The sequence below is a fragment of the Pelophylax lessonae genome, assembly GCF_965119305.1.
Source record: "Pelophylax lessonae genome assembly, chromosome: 2".
NCBI lineage: Eukaryota > Metazoa > Chordata > Amphibia > Anura > Ranidae > Pelophylax > Pelophylax lessonae.
In genome coordinates this window covers 398,281,764-398,303,422 of record NC_138769.1, presented here as the reverse complement: position 1 = coordinate 398,303,422, position 21,659 = coordinate 398,281,764, and the positions used below count along the sequence as shown (strand labels likewise).

The window sequence follows — 21,659 nt, the reverse complement described above, 5'->3', positions numbered from 1 at the left end:
CAGTGGAGTAATTAATAAGGACAAGATTTTTATGAGCATAATAGGGAGCTGCAGATTGTTTACTTTGATGTCTTATCCAAAATTTTACAGCTGTCACAAGAATAAGATTTGAGAATCATACAATAGGGACACCTGTTCACTGACTATGTCTAAGGCCCTGTCTGATCAGGCTTGCTTGTCACTTTTTCAGGCGGACCTGATCAAACCCTTTAGTCTCTTCTATGGAGCGATAGATGTCAACGGACACATGTCCCCTGCCACCCGCCACCATTTGATCCAATCCTGTTCCTAAAAAACAGATGGATGGTGGTCCTATTCCCCATCCATCTGGCGGACTGGATCGAAAGGCATCAGATGGAAACGGACAGGTGGTCCGTTTTCATCTGAGTGCCCCATAGAGGAAAGCGGGACTGTGTTTATGTCCGCTCTGAATAGCAGAGTGGACACAGACCTGTCATCCGCCTGGTCAGCAGGGATCAGGGGAGAGATCCCCCGCTGAGCATGTGGATTCCAGTTAGCGGATGTGCCAGTGTGACGAGGTGTTTTCCACCAGTTTATAGATTTCTTCTAACTTTCTGTTCCATCTCTGGGATAAGAAATGAAAAGAAATTTCCCCAATGGGATACAGACTGCAAAAATAAACTCACTTTTTTAACCTTTCTTCTACTTTTTTTTTTGCCTTGTTCATTAATAATTTTCACCTTTTACATATTTTTAGACGTATTACACTGAAAAAAGCACAACATTGAAAAAACCCACTTTACTTCATTTGTAAAAACTTTGCAACGCTTTGTACCAAAATCATAATTTTAGTGTTTTAAACAGGGCAAATTACAGAATAAAATGCACACTTTTTGTGCAGTAACACCATTTATGTTTAAACTAACACTGCTCAAAAAAAAAAAAAAAAAAAGAAAAAGTGCTTTTGTTTCAGTTTTATTACGTTTATTTGTCCAAGAATTGCAATAAAAAATTATTGTTGCAGGACAATATTCCCAAATAAAGCCTTATTAGTCTCCTTCTCCATTAAATTGTAATTTTCCTGGTGATTTTTTTTTTCTATTTTATTAACTAATAGTTAACCACTTGCCGACCGCTCACATTGAGCGTACTGCGGCAAAGTGGCTCGTTATCGTCCAGCGATGTAAGTCTACGTCGCTGGACTCCTCCCCTGGTGGGCGGCGCACGCGCCCCGCCGGAGGCTTGCTCCCGCTGTATTCAGACACAGCGGGAGTCGGGCCAGGGGAGGAGAGGCGGTGATGACCGCCGCTCTTCCACGATCGTCGGCGATCGAGTGAGGAGATCCGCCAGCTTGTGTAAACAAAGCGGGCGGATCTCCTAAGTGACAGACAGTCACAGATTACAGGATTCAGCAAAGCTGAATCTGCGATCTGTGCCTGTGTCACACAGTCCCCTCCCCCCACACACGTCAGTAAGCACCAGGCATACATTAACCCCTTGAGCACCAATAAAAGTTAACCCCTTCCCTGCCAGTGTAATTTTTATAGCACTGATTACTGTAGTAATGTCACTGGTACCCCCAAAAGTGTCAAAAATGTCAGTTAGGGGTCCGATCTGTCCGCCCCAATGTCGCAGTCCCGAAAAAAAAAATCGCAGATCGCCGCCAGATTGTTGCCATTACTAGTTAAAAAAAACAAACAATAAAAATGACATAAATTTCCCGTTGTTAGTAGCTGCGATAACTTTTGCGCAAACCAATCAAAATACGCTTATTGCACTTTTTTTTACAAAAAATATGTAGCAGAAAACAAATTGGCCTAAAATGTTGAAAAATTTTGATTTTTACATTTTTTTGGGGGGGGGAATTTCATATAAAAAATGTGAAAAATATTGTTATTTTTTCAAAATTGTCGCTCTTATTTTGTTTATAGCGCAAAAAGTAAAAATCGCACAGGTGATCAAATACCACCAAAAGAAAGCTCTATTTATGGGGAAAAAAAGGACATACATTTAATTTGGGTACAGCATCGCACGACCGCGCAATTGCCCGTTAAAGTAACGCAGTGCCGAATTGCAAAATATGGCCTGGTCAGGAATGGGATAAAATCTTCCTGTCTTAAAGCGGTTAAAAATACACTCATTGAGAATTTTTTTGTCAAAGACATGTAGCTAAATACATTTTGGCCTAAATATATGACAAAAAATGAATATATTGGATATTTTTTAACTGTCAAAGTAGAAAAATATTGTTATTTTTTCAAAATTGTTGCTTTTTTTATTAATATCGCAAAAAATGAAGAGTGCAGAGGTGATCAAATACCACCAAAAGAAGGCTCTGTTTGTGGTAAAAAATAGATGTAAATTTAGTTTGAGTACGGTGTTGCATGACCGCGCAATTGTCAGTTAAATTCGCACAGTGTCGAAACGCAAAAAGTGGCCTGGACGTAAAGCAGGAAAATCTTCCGGTCCTAAAGTGGTTAAAATATTTTTCTGTTTTGTTTTATTTTTGTTTTGCTTTGTTCCTTAATACTTTTCACCTTTTACATATTTTTACACGCATTACACAGAAAAAAGCACAACATTGAAAAAACCCACTTTACTTCATTTGTAAATACCTTTGAAACGCTTTGTACCAAAATCATAATTTTAGTGTTTTAAACAGGACAAACTACAGAATAAAATGCACACTTTTTCTTGTGCAGTAACACAATTTGTGTTTGACATAACACTGCTCAAAAAAAAAGAAAAAGTGCCTTTGTTTGGTTTTATTACGTTTAGTTGTCCAAGGATTGCAAAAAAAAAAAAAATATTGTTACAGGACAATATTCACAAAAAGAAAGCCCCTTATTTGTCCTTAAGTGCCAGTTCACACTACAGCGTGTGCGGCGATCGCATGTAATATCGGAGCGCACTGCTCCTTCATTACATGCGATCTGATGTGCGGATGCGAATTCAGCCATACACTTTGTATGGCTAAATTCGCACTGCACCCACACAAAAGTCGCACATGACCCTTTTTTTCAGCCGCATCAGGATCGAATCGCACAGTGGTTCACACTTGTGCGATCCGATCCTGTGCGAACTGTCAGATCGCACTGCGATATGCGATCAAACTGGGGGTGTCGTTAAGATTTCATTGACACCCCCTGCGTATCGCATATGGCAGTGGGAACTGCCAGATGTGCGTTTGCGATGCGGGAACAGGCTGCGAATTCGCAGCCTTCCAGCATCGCACAAGTGTGACCCAGCACTAAAAAACAATATACATATTACGTTTTTAAATTAAGTAATGACACAATTTGATGCCAAATAAATAGGCTCATAGCAGAAATGAGAAACCTGCTCTGGTCCATAGGGGGAAATAGGGGTGAGAACCGACGTGGATATTATCATATCATAGCCATAAATGCAACATGTGACTGACAAATTAATAATCAGTGTTCGTTTTGCTGAATTAAAAAAAAATACACAAAAACCTAATTTAGTAAGCAGAGATGTCAACAAGTATTTCATGAAACACTTCATCTGTGCTTTCTGCTGGCACACACCTTCTGTACAGAAAACCCAATTCACAAGACCTAACGGTTTCATATATAAGGGCCAGGGCAAAAGTCAGTGGAAAGGTTATGCAAACAGTAAGATTTGTCTGGAGCTCTGGTTTTAAACATCTGAAAGACTGATGTTCATTAGCGATATAGCCGCTCCGAGCATCTCTGGAGATAATCACACAGTCTAGAGGTTTATGAGGTTAATGAATGAAAGACATTTAGCTTACACAAGGAACAAAATGACTTCTTGAAAATCTCTGTCACCAATAAAATATTATTCCCTCTTTCCAATTTCATTATTATGAAGGGTCCTCCATTCTATGAGCTCTACCGGTACCGTTTAATAATAATTAATTGGTAAACAGGCAAATTGTGTTTATTATATCATTTAGGTGAGCTACATTCATTGTAGATATAATAAGCTTACCTTCTATCTGCTAATATTGGGATCCTCCAGCCTTTAACCTGGCTTAGTTTTGTATCCGATAGCTCGATCAGCAGAGGCAGTTTGGGGACCCATACAGTCATTTCTAGGGTTGCATTCATATGTTCATAGGTAAAAACAGCTTGGGCATTCATCGATCCTCTGTTCTCTTTCCCACTTACAAATACATAGTCACAGCTGCTTGATACCTATTAAAAGAGGGAGAAACAGTGTTGAAATGGACCTTTAAAGGGTACCTCCACTTTAGTGGGGAAAACAAATAGCAAATAAAGAAAAACCAATATAGCATATACAATTGTGACACTAAATCATATTGTAATTGAATGTTATTAAAAATGACCTTTCCTTTTCAATCTGCAGCTGTTGTAATTTTCTGAAAATGCAATGCAATATGGCTACCTGGAGCTGTCCTGTACACAGAATGTGTATTGACCACACCCCAGAAACATCATTTCCTGCTTGTGTGATTGGCTCACCAATTTTCCCAGAAGTCTGCCTAAGATACAAATCAGATTTCTAGCATCCCCTGCAACAAAAATGTAATTTTTGGTGAGATACTCCCAATTGGAACACGTCTAAAGGAATGCATGCCCAGCAGATTTCCTCATTAGAGCCCTGCAGCTGCCAAAGCTGATAGATAATTTTGAAACCACTCCCATTAGACCCACTCAGCACCAGTGTTAATTTTGGCAGCAAATTTCAATTTAGTTTTAGTCTTAGTCTTAGGACTAAAATGGCATTTTAGTTTTAGTCCTATTTTAGTCTTCTGCAAGTGTTTTAGTTTTAGTCGTATTTAGTCGACTAAAACTCCAGTATATTTTAGTCGACTAAAACGCCCTACATTTTAGTCGACTAAAACTCATTTTAGTCGTCTATAATCAAATGGGTGTAGTTCAATTGTAATTTGTAATGCATTATTTAAGCATTTCTCTACAATTTCCAAACTCATTATATACTACTGCTGGTCCTGGAGTGAAAAATCGAATATGTTATTATTTATGCTTTGAGCATGCACCAGTGTTAATTTTTGGCAGCAAATTTCGATTTAGTTTTAGTTATAGTCTTTTGACTAAAATGGCATTTTAGTTTTAGTCGTATTTTAGTCATCTGAATTGTGTTAGTCGACGAAAACGTTTTAGTCGGTTTTAGTCTACGAAATTAACACTGCTCAGCACAGAGGCACAGAGGAACAAACAATGATTTCTTCAGAATAACAAAAGATAGGAATCTGCAACAATGTTTGTTAAAATCCTTGCAATGTACAGAGATCACTCAGAGGGGAATGTTTTTTTCTCAACAAAAGTGGAGTTACGCTTACATTTGTAAGTAATACATAAGGCAATAAAAAGCAGTATTACCTTGCAGATTAATTAGCATACCTGTAACATATTTACCTCCTCTGGGCAGTTGGTTTTGCACAGAGCAGCCCAGATCCTTCTCTTCTGGGTCCCTCTTCAGAGCTCATGGCCCCTCCCTCCTGTTGAGTGCCCCCACAGCAAGCAGCTTGCTATGGGGGAACCCCAGCCAAGCTGCAGCTTCCTGTGTCCATTCAGATATGGAGTCGTGGCCCTCCCCCCACCCCGCCCCCTTTCTATCCTCATAGGCTGACTGACTTTGATTGACAGCAGCGGGAGCCAAAAGCACAGCACTGCTGTCTCAGCCAATGAGGAGGGAAGTTGCAGGCAGCCGAGACACTCCTGTAACATCGCTGGATCTAGATGGACCTCAGGTAAGTATTAGGGCAGTGGTCCTCAACCCTGGCCTACAGGGCCCACTAACAGGCCAGGTTTGCAAGATAACTGAAATACATCCCAGGTGATATCATTTGCTGCTCAGTGATTGCAGTACTCTAGTCTGCATCTCCCCAAGGTAATACTTAAAATCTGGCCTGTTAGTGGGCCCTGAGGACCGGAGATGAGGACCACTGTATTAGGGGGACTGGGGGGGCTGCTGCACACAGAAGGCTTTTTATCTTAATGTATTAAGATAAAAAAACTTTTGCCATTTACAACCACTCTAACTGTATCTGATCACCACAAACTGAAAACACAATTTAATTCAATTTTAATATTCTAAGCAAACTTTCCATCCATCTATGTCTCTATACTTATCCAGAAATCACTTTTGAAGCCCCCCTCTAGCTTTTCTAGCCATGGCCATCTTCAGTGAGGGCAGATGATTCCAGTAGTATTTACTCCCTAGAATCCATTTACCCCTAGCTCAGACATGCAGGCAGGAGGGTGTGCTTATCTGAGAAAGCCCTCCCTCCCTTCTTCTAGATAAAAGAAAAATAAATGTCTAAGAAGACTCGTGGGATGTATGACATAATTCTGGCCTAGGCCAGAAACCAGGAAGCCACTTAAAAAAAAAAAAAAAGTTTAAAACAAATAATTATAATGTATCTTCCTATCTATTTACTAATGCTAGCAGCATAAGGATTAAAAATAGTTAATGTTGATTGAGAGAATTTAGAACAATACAACCTATTTGAAAAGAGTGGGAAGCTATAGCACTTACTAGAAATGACCTTTCAAGATCTCAGAGTAAACAGACACGGGGCCATTTCTACTGTGATTCCCAATGACTAAGACATTTTGGCTTGTGAATTATAATCACCAAGAAATGAAAATTGAATTCACATTTCACAGAATCCGACATTGACTCTCAGCATTCATGTATGATTTCAATGGAAAACTGTGAGTCCTCAGCTGCTAATAGCAGTAGCTGTTTGTCTACTCTCTAGAGGATGTCACTAAAGTCAGGTACACACGATGAGATTATCAGATGAATAATCGTCTGCTTTTTTTTTTTTGCATGCTAGTCTCCATATCGAAAATGAATAGGTTACTAAAGTACAAAAAATTCTCGTTTGACAGAATACAAATTCAGAAGTGATGTAATGTATTTGTATTGTATTTTCGGATAAAAACTGTACTGATTAAACAAAAATCTTACGATCTGGTATCGTATGATAACAGTTTTTGTGCTTGTCCCTTCAGAAAATTTTGGACAAAAGCTGTGTACTAATGATCAGATTATTGTAGGATTGCGTCAAAAGCGGTATTTTCTGATCATGTGTACGGGGCTTAAGCCAACTCCCACCCAATCAAGGGAATGGAGGGTTGTGATGTAGCAGTACTGAAGGGTTTATTGATGTTTTAGCACCGCCTCAATGCCAGTTTTTCTAACTGCATTAACATTTTGGATGACCATGTGTTACAATCCATCAACAAACGTATTAATGAATGGAATGAAATCATGATTTGATTGATATCGAACATGATATTTATCTCATGTCCATTTTTTTCTAGGAGATGTAATGTGTCCTATCAGCTTTTTGCACCTCATAATAAAGTGGTGTATGGTATCTAACTGTTCACCGTTTTCTTTCACAATTGGATAGATGTTTGTTATAAATATAACTTTATCATAAACAGGATTATGGATTATAAATAGCATTTGATAGCTGGGCATGTATGAAAATTTCAGTTTTAGGTCAAGTAGAACCAGACCCAAATGTAGTTCTTTTTTAAATTTTTTTAGGATAGCCAGTTACAAATCTCTAAGCTATTGGAGGTTTACAACCTCCAATTGTGTGAAGGTGCATTAGAGCTTGTTGAATGTTCTCCTAGAAGTCTTAAAACATGGCAATTTTGGAAACGGGTGAGGCTGTGCAGATTCTAGTTGGTACCGTTTTGGGCATTCCAGCCACATTCACTGGAGCTCGTTATTTTCTAGTGCGGGGTGTTAAACCTTTTCTGTGACTTTTAAAAGTTGCCATCCCTTGTTGTATCACATACATCTGATTTAAATCTCAATGGTTTGTGAGAAGACTTGCACATTTTAGAGAAATAAGGGTAGCACTGTGTTCTTTATGAATCCCCATTCTCTTCTCTCAGTTTGGGGTTTATCAGACCACATTATCGTCACAGGAAGAACTTAACAAGGATCGAGTTTTCAACTGCTACCAATTGGTTAACAATCAAAAACAACTGCTGTGCAATTTTCCTTTGTTACTTCCCATGGAGTGCAGTCATATTGAGTTGGTGGGGATTCAGTTTTTATTTTTACTGATTTTTTGTTTAATGAGAAATATCTGTTCCAAGCAGAAGAATCAGTACTTGGAGAATGTTTTATACAAAATATATGCCAATATACACAGTCCATCCATAGTAAGGGACAAGTTCAGGCACCAATAAGCAGAAGAAAGTTACAGACAAGAAGGAGCATTGAAAGTGATATGTGCACTTTTTAATGTTTTATTAAAAAATATTTTTAACACCGTCAACTTCGATATTTGTGCATCTGTAATTTGTATTTAAAGATCTGTGCTACTGAACATATATGGAGGATTCATTCCTGTTACAAAGGTCAGGGTTTTTTAAAGGGAACTTCTGAGGATATAAATGAGCTGCTATTGCCGATTTATTTTTAACAGTGTGAGCACCATGGCTGTCATCCAATTGTCTTCACTAGCTAATATGTCATTGACCTCTTACAAACCTGTGGTTAGTGAAGTCTGAAAACTGTTCTCAATGCATATTGTATATCTCTCCAGGCAGCAAGGCTAGGATTAGGATAAGGGCTCTAAAAACGGCACCTGTAAGCCTCGGTTCACACTAGGGCGACCTGTGAGGCGACCTGGTCGCCTCAGGTCGCCTCCCATAGGGAAGCTGCGGACCCGTTCTAATAGGAGCAACACAAGTCGCTCCGACCTAGAAAAAGGGTCCGGAGCTTCTTTGGGGCGACCAGGAGGCGACCGCCATAGACTTCAATGTTATGAAGTCCGTGGCGGCCGCTCCGAGGTCGCGGCGCGCTGCTCGCACCGCGATCTCGGAGGTCGCCCCGGGAAGTAGCGTCGCGGTAGTGTGAACCGGCGCTAAAAGTAAGTCTGCCATGACAGCTCACTTCTTTCCACACAGTTTCCATTTCGATAAATAAATAATAATAATAAAAAAAAATCAACAATATACAGAATGCAGAAAAACAATCCAATTTAACTTTGCTGAGGTCTGGTAAGCAAAACATGAATATTAATTGGTTGCCACAACTTTCTCTGTTTTGTTCTGTCATTATGCCATTGTTTTTCCTTTTTTTCATAGACTCAACATATGTGTTTTTAAAATTATATTTTTTAAGAAAGTCATTCAATAAAGAATATAGAGCTTTCGGGGAGCCAAAATCCAAACTATGGCCATGGATGCCAATTGCACATTGTGGAGCTAGAGCTGTTCTGTTACAGAGGTTTAAATTCTATTATAATTTTTGTAAGTGTAGAAATGTTTGATGCATGTATCCACAAAGAGCTTTTCATTGCAATCTCAATAATACATTGTATTTTTAATAAAGAAGCCGTGATGTGCTTTCTTTGCTAAAGTCAATCACACTTCATAATTCATGCATGATACAACATTATTTTAATCAGTTAAGGAAACTATGGCTACAGTATTAGCTACACTTAAGTGCATTGAAAATGATCATACACTGTAATAAACTTACAAAAAAAGGTACATTTATGTGGGCGTAAAGGATAAAATAAAGTGCTTTATTAAAATATATATGTCAAAAAATTGCAAAAAAGAAATTCCATTTGTAAAATGTATAATTAAAGGAATTTAACCAGAGCAGAGTATGCATTTATTGAAGGTAGTCTAGTCTTGTCATTACAGATTGTCACTAACTCATTTCAGTTCACCTTCAAAATAGCAAGTAGAGACTTGTACCTAGGGAGGCATGAAAACTCAACCTGGCCCACAAATGCAGAGATTACTATGCCTTTTGAACTACAGCCTACTACATTTTACACACACACACACACACACACAATATATATTATATATATATATATATATATATATACACACACACACACACACACACTTTAGTAACAAAAGTATTGGGACGCCTGCCTTTACGCGCACATGAGCTTTAATGACATCACAGTCTTAGTCTGTGGGGTTTAATATTGAGTTGGCCCACCTTTTGCAGTTATAACAGCTTCAACTCTTCTGTCCACAAGGCTTAGGAGTGTGTGTCTATAGGAATGTTTGACCATTCTTCCAGAAGCGCATTTGTGATGTCAGGCACTAATGTTGGGGAGAAGGCCTGCCTCGCAGGCTGCACTTTAATTTATACCAAAGGTGTTTTATAGGGTTGAGGTCAGGACTCTGTGCAGGCCAGTCAAGTTCCTCCATCCAAAACTCGCTCATCCGTGTCTTTTTGAACCTTGATTTGTGCACTGGTCCAAATCATTTGGTGGAGGGGGGATTATGGTGTGGGGTTGTTTTTCAAGGGTTGGGGGCTTGGTCCCTTAGTTCCAGTGAAGGGAACTCTTAAAGCGTCAGCATACCATGACATTTTGGACAATTTCATGCTCCCAACTTTGTGGGGCCAGTTTTGGGATGGCCCCTTCCTTGTCCAAAAGGACTGCGCACCAGTGCACAAAGCAAGGTCCATAGAGATATGGATAAGCCAGTTTGGGGTGGAGGAACTTGACTGTCCTGCACAAAGTCCTGACCCCACCCTGATAGAACACCTTTGGGATGAATTAGAGCAGGGACTGCGAGCCAGGCCTTCTTGTCCAACATCAGAACATGACCTCACAAATGCGCTTCTGGAAGAATTATCAAACATTCCAATAGACACACTCCTAAACCTTGTGGACAGCCTTCCCAGAAGAGTTGAAGCTGTTATAGCTGCAAAGAGTGGGCCAACTCAATATTGAACCTTACGGACTAAAGCCCCGTGCACACTATGAGAAAATCGGGCAAACGATTGGCCGGTTTTCCTCAATGTTTCACTGCAAGTCAGAGCCAAGGATAGAAATAATGTATGAAAATGCTCGTACGACAAAGGCTTTTTTTTTTGTTATGTGTTGTTTCTGATAATGCGCAATCTTTCATATCTAATATTTATTGTACAAATATCATACAAAAATGGTACACATTAAATTAAAATTATTTGTTTTGTTCCTGTACGAGAAAAATGTTGGCATTTGTCACTTCATAAATTTTCATTTGAAAGGTTAGATTCAGCTGTCAAAAGTTGTGTACACACTATTAGAAAATCATACGATCGTTTCTCAGATGAAAACGTTCACCTTATTTTTTTATAGTGCGTACGGGCCATAAGACTGGGATGCCATTAAAGTTCATGTGCGTGTTAAGAGAGGTGTCCCAAAACTTTTGGTAATATAGTGTGTGTGTATTTTGATTAATGGATAGCTGGGTAGGTGCTTGAATTTTATTTTATATCAGAAATACACTGTTCAGATGAGCTCACACTGGAAAAAGGAGAAACAAGATAAGGAGTCAACTGTGCCACAGTGCTAATGCTAACAAGGGACATGGTGATAGTAAGAAAATAAAGTGACAGAAAGATAAGCTTATCGTTATGCTAAATAATTTATATTGCCCAGTAACAGAGAAAATCATGTGTTCAGTGATGCCAGACAGGGCTGTGCCATGTGGCAGAGCTGTGTAAATCTCAGGGCTGGATAGAAAGAAATGTAACTCAGTTGGCAGGGTAAAATAAATTCTTTTTCCAGGAGTTCAACTCTAATCAAGAAATGCATTTCAGTTTTTCAGTTAAATCTATCCTCACCACAGCGAGCATTTACAAATCTGAACACCATTGGAACCACTAAAATATGGAACTAGAATCAAATGTGAAAGCCACATTACTTTAAGGCAAAGGGGTAATTGCTGAAAATGCCCCGAGACTTCTCTGTCATTTCTGCAGTCCAGAGTTTAAAATGAAACAATGATTCTGACTTGGGGGGGCAAACTGGTTCTGTTTTGGCAGTCTTTTTATTCACATTTGAATCATAGCTTAACCACTTGACCTCTGGAAGATTTACCCCCAATTGCTTGGTTGTGTGACACTGTACCCAAATAAAATGTATGTCCTTTTTTTTCCCCAATTTATGTCCTTTTTTCCCAATTTATGTCCTTTTTTTCCCAGAAATAGAGCTTTGTTTTGATGGTATTCTATCACCTCTGTGGTTTTTAATTTTTTGCACAATAAACAAAGACAGACAATTTTGGAAAAAAAAAAAAAATATATATATATATAGTGATCTTTGGGCTCTTCTTTACCTCTCTCACCAAGGCTCTTCTCCCCCGATAGCTCAGTTTGGCCGGACGGCCAGCTCTAGGAAGGGTTCTGGTCATCCCAAACGTCTTCCATTTGAGGATTATGGAGGCCACTGTGCTCTTAGGAACCTTAAGTGCAGCAGAAATCTTTTTGTAACCTTGGCCAGATCTGTGCCTTGCCACAATTCTGTCTCTGAGCTCTTCAGGCAGTTCCTTTGACCTCATGATTCTCATTTGCTCTGACATGCATTGTGATCTGGAAGGTCTTATATAGACAGGTGTGTGGCTTTCCTAATCAAGTCCAATCAGTATAATCAAACACAGCTGGACTCAAATGAAGGTGTAGAACCGTCTCAAGGATGATCAGAAGAAATGGAAAGCACCTGAGTTAAATATATGAGTGTCACAGCAAAGGGTCTGAATACTTAGGACCATGTGATATTTCAGTTTTTCTTTTTTAATAAATCTGCAACAATGTCAACAATTCTGTGTTTTTCTGTCAGTATGGGGTGCTATGTGTACATTCATGAGGAAGAAGAATGAACTTAAATGATTTTAGCAAATGGCTGCAATATAACAAAGAGTGAAAAAGAGTGAATACTTTCCGTACCCACTGTATATATATATATATATATATATATATATATATATTTTTTTTTTTTTACTTTCTGCTATAAAGCATAGCCAATAAAAAAAATCTAATTTCTTCATCAATTTAGACCAATACGTATTCTGCTACATATTTTTGGTAAACAAAACCCCCAAAATGTGTATATTGTTTGGTTTGCGCAAAAGTTATAGCGTCTACAAACTTTGATATATTTGTTTTTATTTTTTTACTAGTAATGGCGGCGATCAGTGACTTAAAGTGGGATTGTGAAACTGCGGCGGCCATTCTGACACTAACTGACACTTTTTGGGGACCAGTGAAACTAATACAGTGATCAGTGCTAAAAAATATACACTGCCACTGTACTAATGATACTGGCTGGGAAGGGGTTAACATCAGGGATGATCAAATGGTTAACTGTGTGCCTAGCTAGTGTTTTTGTGTACTGTGGGAGGTGCTTTCACTAGAGAAAGACATGGATCCTAGTCCCTGCTTTGCAGGAACACAGGATACATGCAGAACAAACAGAAACAAAGAAAGGGTGCACCGACCTAGCGCATTATCCTCAATAATAGGCTTTATTCACGCAACATATAGAATGGCTACTCACAAACACAGGTAAAAAATGATCATAACAAGCTCAGTTGCTCCAGTGTCAGGAATAGTCCATATGTTAGTCCATAATCCAATAAGATGACGTTTCAAGGCTCAGCCTCTTCCTCAGAGCCACCTCCGCCATACATGCAGAACAGACTTACAGAACAGCGATCTGCCTTGTCTAAATAGGCTAACCGCTTTTCTGCCTCTGTACCAAAGGATTGGTGGGTGCCAGCGGACCAAACAGCTCTGGCTGTGTATAATCACAGCAGGAGCGAGCCACCGGTGGCGCTCATTCGCAGCCGCTACTCAGAAGAGCCGGATCAGGTATAAATACAGTAAAACTGCTATAGGGCAGACCTAAAACAGGTAAAGGGTTACCAATCCCACAAACGAAAAGGTAATATTTTGTAGCTTATCAATCATAGGATGGGGTGGCCCCATTAGTTTTCTTTTTTTTCTAGGCTTACGTCATTATTTTTATCTGGTGATTGGCCAGTAACACCCTCCCTGTCTTAGGGTGACTACATTCACTCCTCTACTGTATCTATGGAAAAGCAACATAGCCACCCTTGGACAGCAGTATTATCAATCAGTAGAGAGGAAAGTGTTATATGGACTAGTACATTTAAATGGTCTTATTTTAACAATTTAAAGCCAAACTCCAGCTAATTAGGCAGTTACAGTAATCTTTTTTTTTTTTTTTCGCTTTTAGGATAATGGTTTTTCATAAATAAGTAGAAGATGAACATGGTCAGTGTTAAATGGTTTGTCTGAACCTTCTAACTGCCACTTTTCATGGACCGCTTGGTCTGGTAATTAAAGAAAGTTGAAAAGCAGCAGACTTACTGGCTGGATCACCAGGGAATAAACTTAAGCCCCGTACACACGTACCGAATGTCGGCCGAACGATCGGCTGTCTTATGTCCGGTGCTGTCCTGTCGGTTGAAAAGTGCTAAAGACTCCACACGAATTTTGTCGGCCAACAACAGCCGACTGCAGAAGTGATGCCATGTGATGGTTAACTTTCCGTGTGTTTTTTCTTCTCTGAGCATGCCCAGTCTTGCTCATCTGCTGTTAGTCGGCCGAATTCTGTACTGACTGAGGAACAATCGGCCGTTCTGGTGACGGCCAACAAAAATTTTAAAGGCTGCACACCCGATTCTGTTCGGCCGAAAAGTCGCTGTCGGTTGTCGGAAGCATCATACTAACAAGCCGACAATCGGCCGATCGTTCGGCGGGCCGAATATTTACGGCCGACAATCGCTACGTGTGTACGGGCCTTAAGTTACAGGGGGAATTCAGAAAAACAAAGAATACTTTGTTAATGCTACTGACAGACTGAATCAAATACAGTATGCTGTTTTTGATTATGGCCATACACCTACACTTTAACGAATGGGTATCCCTAGTCTTAAACTGTCAAGCATGACTATGTAAAGTTTTATATGACAGGTGCTAAGCCTAAATCCTTGGTATTGTTACAATGAGTCCTGCACTGCATAGTGAACCTGCAATGTAAGACAGTTTCCAATGAACCACTTATGGACAGTGCTTGTTAAGTTGAACACTTAACAAAACCTCAGTGTAAATAAACCGTCTAGTAAGGACTTGAGCTTAGAAGAAACATTACAGGAGCAGGGAAAGTACCAATGTGTATAAACCCTTAGGAATAATGGCTATAAAATATGAGCTCTCTGCTTGTAAAGGAATATAAGTTAGATCCTGGCATATTCTATGTGAAGTGTAAAGGAGTATGACCTAGCTGATCTTTTCAGTATAATGGGATTTCTGATGGCTTTCTATGGGTTAAGGCATACTACTGTGCTTTGCTTAGCGTTATTAAACTCAACAGTTTTCTTAAGCCCAGAAAATTACCAGGTTGCCTGCTGTGTGCTATATTGAAAAACTGTCAAACTGCAAAGCAAAAGGATGTTCAGCATAACTGGGAGCCCAGAGTACCCTCAAAACCAGTGTGTTTTTAAATATTCCTTTATACAGAAGCCATTTCTACTGCGTGCTTTCCATTTAAGATGCACAGTGTGAGCTAAGCCTGATGCAGTAGTATGACCTTAAAGAAGACCTTGCTAATCTCTGTGATGAATTGACAGCTTACTTAAACAAGTAGGAGCAAAGTATTTTAAGTTCAACCTCATGTGCTTTAACTCTGCATACAGAGCAATCAAGGCTCTGGATCTTTAAAGTTGCACGTATCCATGGATACCCATTATCATTAAGGAGGACATGTTCTTATACAGCCCAAATGGAAGCATCTCCATGGTAGGAATAGGCAGGCATAAACAGCTGCTGGAAGATGAAACACTTAGCTGATATTGTGCCAATTACAAATCACTGCGGCTAATCTGCTGCATGACCTCATATCTTTTAAAAAAGACATACAGAAGGAACTGCAGCCAGTCTTATGAATTGATCATCATGCATTCTAATGAAGTCTATGGACTATAACACTAATAAACTGATGCATTATTAGGGCGAGGACTTGCATTGCATTAATACAAAACCTGCCATCCATGACATAAAAAAGCCATGCACAATTAACACGCAGCGCATGCAGACATCTTGAAAGTATTAATGATTTGTTAAATCTATGAGTAATAGTGATTACTAGATTATTAATTATTACTTTAATATTACTTTCATCTCCCAGGTGCCAATCTGCAAACATCTGGAGCACTAAAAAAACAGAACGTTTGTCGGACCATCGGGCTCCATGCTTAACTGTCCCTGTACGGGTGAGGAAATGAAAACTGGAATGAAATAGTAAAGTATAATATTGTTTGGCCAACTGGGTTATTTTTTTTGCCTCACTTACCATTGTAATCATGGTTCTAAATTGCAATTTGCCAATTCATTACACAATCCTTTCACTCAAACCTGCCTGTACAGAAATCCTTGAACTGAAAATGGACTGGGCCACACTGCTGCATTTATACTGTGTACCAAAACAGCTGCAATTGCAATGTTTCTGTTATAATATAAAATCTTATTATCATCATTGGGTTCATATAGTCTGTGTGCCTATGACGTTTATTGCATCACTAATATCCGAAAATGGTCCCAGGATTTTCAGGTTGATAGCATAGCATTTAAAATATTCCAGGGACACTGAAGGGTCTGTAAAACCATAATAAACTAAGTAGAGCTAGAGACGTAATTTAAGATAATGCATTGAGCATATTTACCAGGACTCAACAATAGATGTACAAAATGTGGAGAAAATAAGGCCACATTAGAACAATATTTTTGGCACTGTCCCATAGTTAATGGCTTTTGGAAGCAAGTATTGGTTTATGCATCTAAGTTCTGTGGTTCTAGCATACCGGAAGACCCAATGCTAGTTTTATTTAGCTATTGCGAGATAACGGCAATAGTACACTCAGATAAAAGTACTGTAATACAGAAAGATTCCACATTTGTTTAATAACAGCAAGAAGGTGCATACTTAGAGAATGGCTCAATCCATTGCCTCCAACTTTGCAAAGGGTACAGAAAGATATATATAAAAAAAAATGAGCTTTATTTAGAAAATCTATCAATTGAAATATGTCATGGGGGGTATCAAAAGTCATAGAAAAATCAATCATCGATGGGTTCTAAAAATGGAAAATCTATGTTGTCACCCAGTTGGATGACTCTATATATATATATGAATAAATAAATAAATATATATATATATATATATATATATATATATACACACACACTGTTAAAAAAATTAAAGGAACACTTTTTAATCAGAGTATAGCATCATGTCAATTAAACTCCTGGGATATTGATTTGGTCAGTTAAGTAGCAGAGGCGGTTGTTAATTAGTTTCAGCTACTTTGTGTTAAAACGGTAATATACTACGCTTTTTAACTTTTACCTACAGGTAAGCCTATAATAAGGCTTACCTGTAGGTAAAATGAATATCTCCTAAACCTGCATGGTTTAGGATAGAGATATTCACCCTGCATGCAGCTGCTGCCACCAGCAGCGTATGTGCTCTGAAGGTCTGGCATGCGCGGGAGTGACGTCATTGCGGCCCTGGCCACTCACAGCGCCGGAGCCGCCAAACCCGGAAGAGATGCAGAGGGAACATGACAGCTTCCTTAGCGGTGTCCAGGTGACCGTGTGGGTGCTTCGTTCTAAGGTAAGTATTTCATAATGTGCTACTGGTAGCATGAGGCGATACCTGGACCTTGCACCCCTACTGAGGAAGTCAACACCTGTGGTTGGGCTTCGACGTCACGCGTATAGGGGACAGGGCCTGCATGCTGGAAGCTGTCTCTTCCTAGATACCGTTTATGCTGATTGCTATGCGCTTTGGAAGCGCCACCTTCGTGAGTACCATTCCTTTTACTCAATAAAGCGGTTTACTGCAACCATACAGAGAGCACTAGATCTCTTCCTTTGTTCCCCTTTTATGTCTATCGGTGAGAATCCCTCTGGAGGTGATAGGCTATCCATAGCCTTTACTATCTGAAGGTCCCTGTGTATATACGACGCTATGATTGACCCAGCAGTGGGTCTATAGTGGATGTGAGAGACCAATTCACCTGGTGGTGGGATTTCACTAATCACGAAAGCACTAATTAAGTTTTGCACAAGATTCTTTTGGACACGTGGATTCACCGTTTATTTGATTGATTGTATGGACATTGGAACATGTATGGACACTGATTTTGAGTTTTATTACACTATGTGTGCACATGACTGGCGCAACACTACTTTTTGGTTTATTTCGTTTATATTGTGTGGTTTAGACACTTTTAGTGTGCAGCCGGTCTTTATATCATTTGTTTATTGCACCATTCACTATTGATATTTTTTTGCGCTGATAGTTTTTGTTATATATTTTGATACCTGGACCCTATTGAGGTTGCAAAGGCAGTCCAACTCCTCCAGGGTGGCACATCAATACGTGCCATAGCTAGAAGGTTCGCTGTGTCTCCCAGCACAGTCTCAAGAGCATGAAGGAGATTCCAGGAGACAAGCAATTACTCTAGGAGAGCTGGACAGGGCCATCTGCTCCTTTGTGCAAGGAGCAACAGGATGATCACTGCCAGAGCCCTACAAAATGACCTCCAGCAGGCCACTGATGGGAATGTCCCTGACCAAACATTCAGAAACAGACTTCATGAGGGTGACCTGAGGGCCTGACGCCTTCTAGAGGGCCCTGTGCTCACTGCCCAGCACTGTGGAGCTCGAATTGTCAAGTCCACCACTGTTGCCCTGTGCTTTTCACAAATGAGAGCAGGTTCACCCTGAGCACATGTGACAGACGTGAAAGGGTCTGTAGAAGCCGTGGAAAACGTTATGCTGCCTGTAACATCATTTAGCATGACTGGTTTGGTGGTGGGTCAGTGATGGTCTGGGGAGGCATATCCATGGAGGAATGCACAGACCTCTACAGGCTAGACAATAGCACCCTGACTGCCATTGGGTATGTGGATGAAAACCTTGGTCCCACTGTCAGACCCTACACTGGTGCAGTGGGTCCTAGGTTCCTCCTGGTGCACAACAATGCCCGGTCTCATGTGGCAAGAGTATGCAGCCAGTTCCTGGAGGATGAAGGAATTGATACCATTGAATGGCCCCCACGCTCGCCTGACCTAAATCCAAAAGAACACCTCTGGGACATTATCTTTCAATCCATTCGATGATGCCAGGTTGCACCTCAGTCTGTTCAAGAGCTCAGTGATGCCGTGGTCCAGATCTGGGAGGAAATACGCCAGGACATTATCCGTCATCTCATTAGGAGCATGCCCCGATATTGTCATGCATGCATACAAGCGCGTACAAACTACTGAGTACTATTTTGAGTTGCTGAAATGAAATTTCAGCAAAATGGACTAGCCTGCTGCATCATTTTTTCACTTTGATTTTCGGGGTGTCTTTTAATTCAGCCCTCTGTAGGTTGATAATTTTCATTTCCATCAAACAATGTGGCATTCTTTCGTTCCTAACACAAATTACCCAGTCCATAGCAGTATAGATAATCAGCATTTTTTTTTCCCATTGAGATATATTTTTAGAAGTTATTTTTAAAAAGAAGATTCTAGATTTCCACCTATCCGTAAAAAAAGTTTATATACTAAGAGAGAGTTTGTGAGAAATCAACAGCAACTGAAGTATCTAGAAACCTAGTGATTGATAGAGTTGGTCTGATGATAAGTTATAGAGAGAAGGAGTTAGGAAAAGTTCAGGATAATTGATATTACTAAAAGTTTTTTTTTTTTTTTACATACAAATATTGATGTAAAACATAACAGCCCATGATTGAAATTTGATACTTCCTCTTTTTGTTCAATGTGTAATTTATGTTTGTTTTTGTAAAGACGTTTTAGAAATATTAATAAAATGTTTGTAAAAAAAAATAATATTATAAATATGATTGCTTACATAATACACATTTGTAATTTAATGTTAATAAAAATGGCCTTTCCTTTAAAAAAAAAAAAAGAAAATGATATATATATATATATATATATATATATATATATATATATATAAATGTAAGGGTATAATAACTATTTTGCTTCACTGACAAAGTCCTCTAGCTCCCACAATGAAGATGAGGAAGTGTGATCCCTCTCTCTTTCACCACCAAAGATAGGACATGTTAAAGAGGAATTGATTAATCAAAACACTTTGATTGATTAAAAACTTTTTTTCTCACAGTAACGGGTTTGGTTTTTGCATGTATCTCCTACACCCCCCCCCCCCCTCAAACACTAAAATTTGCATGGCTATCTAAAATGAGTATAGTCAAAATAAAAAAAAAAACCCATTGTGAGGTCCCTCCAAAAGTTATGCCAGACCCTTATCCGAGCATGCGGCCTGGTAGGCCAGGAAAAGGGGGGGGGGGGAGGACGGATCATACCAGGCTGAACCATACCAGGCTTCATGCCCTCAATGCATCTTGTCCCTAAGTTTATGGGGCATTGGTTGTAGGGGTCTGCGGTCAGGGGGCTTATTAGAATCTGGAAACCCCCCAGATCCCACCCTCCCCATGTAAATGAGTATGGAGTACATTTTACCCTACTCATTCACCAAAAAAAGTATCAAAAATGAATAGGCAGGAGGCAGTTTTTGCCAATTCCTTTATTCAAAAATAAAAAAAACAATGTCCCCCTGATGCAGATCCATCATCAATCACAATGCCCGCTGCCACCCCCGGAACCCCCCCCCCAAAAAAAAATGCTACACCCGTGATGAAGGCTAACCACCGAATGACTGCTCCTCCGTCTGACAGTTCTTAAATAAGTAAGGGGTGGGGCCACCTGATGACATCACCTAGTGACACCGCCTCCATGTGACGTCACCAAACGGGGCATGCTAGCGTGGGGTTCCCCTTAACATCCATACCAGACCCAAAGGGTCTTTTATGTATTGGTATGGTCATCGACAGACTCAGCAGGCATACCTCCTGCTGAGCACACAGAAAATTGGGGTGTTCAGTGACCACTTAAACAGGCGATTGTTCGGGCCAAACTTATGCTTGGCCCGAACCATTCATCCATCCCTATACCGGTGGTGTGTTGCTCGCCAGATCACCAGTTGCAGTATATTACATTTCTGGTTTAGGGTTTAATTCTGTTTTTTTACAGTAGTTTTAGGCATTACATGTAATTAGAGACATAAATGGTCAACTGAACCTACCATTACCGGTACTACTGTATTTCTTTTACTGTTTTATGATAATATACTTATTTTTTAATCTTTGTGGTTGATGTTAAACTCTGCCTGCATAAATGCTCTTCGTGACACAGCAGTGACAGGCAGTGACAAGCAGTCTTTTTATACTCACCTTGATGATGTCCTCGTTGCTAGATTTGCATGATACGAAAGTCGAAATATCTGTGATGACTCCAGATGTTTCAATGGCCAGAACTTTCACAGGGATTGCAACTGTTCGTCCTGTCAGAATAGCTGTATTAATTATCTCTGTGTCCTGAAATTAAAATGAAAAATATAAAAAAATTAGTGCACAAGTAGTCTGGTACTGATTAGAAATACGAAATGGATACTGAGATGAAAAAAAAAAAAAAAAAAAACAGATGACCAGACCAAAAAGATGAAAAAAAAAAACTAATAGAGGAAAGTTAAAAAACATAGAATTATAGGATGAAAGAGGAAATCTTACCATTGCCAGAGGCACAATAGCTCGAATATCTTTCTGTATTACTGTTAACTCTGTTACTGCTTTCTCCATTTCAGGAGGGGGTTTTCGACCTTGATACTCTAGATGCCACATTATCCGCCTTATGACAGTTTGACTAGTGAAATTCTCCATCTCAAAGTCCAGCTGCATTATCAAGTAAGGAGTTTCTTCAGTCCTATAGTTAATTAAAAATAAAATATTTTCTAAGGTCATTAGATAGATAGATAGATAGATAGAT

The 21,659-nt window shown here is 39.5% G+C and overlaps 1 protein-coding gene across 2 annotated transcripts in view; it reads right to left on the bottom strand.

The window, feature by feature from the left end:
• Nucleotides 1–21,659, bottom strand: part of TMEM132E (transmembrane protein 132E) — a 622,727-nt gene that overhangs the window by 32,788 nt on the left and 568,280 nt on the right. For both annotated transcript variants that reach the window (XM_082247158.1, XM_082247159.1), the window contains 3 exons: nt 21,404–21,596; nt 21,068–21,211; nt 3,937–4,142 (listed from right to left, as the gene is read on the bottom strand). In XM_082247158.1, coding sequence (XP_082103284.1) covers nt 3,937–4,142; nt 21,068–21,211; nt 21,404–21,596 — 543 coding nt within the window. The remainder of the gene's footprint in view (nt 1–3,936; nt 4,143–21,067; nt 21,212–21,403; nt 21,597–21,659) is intronic.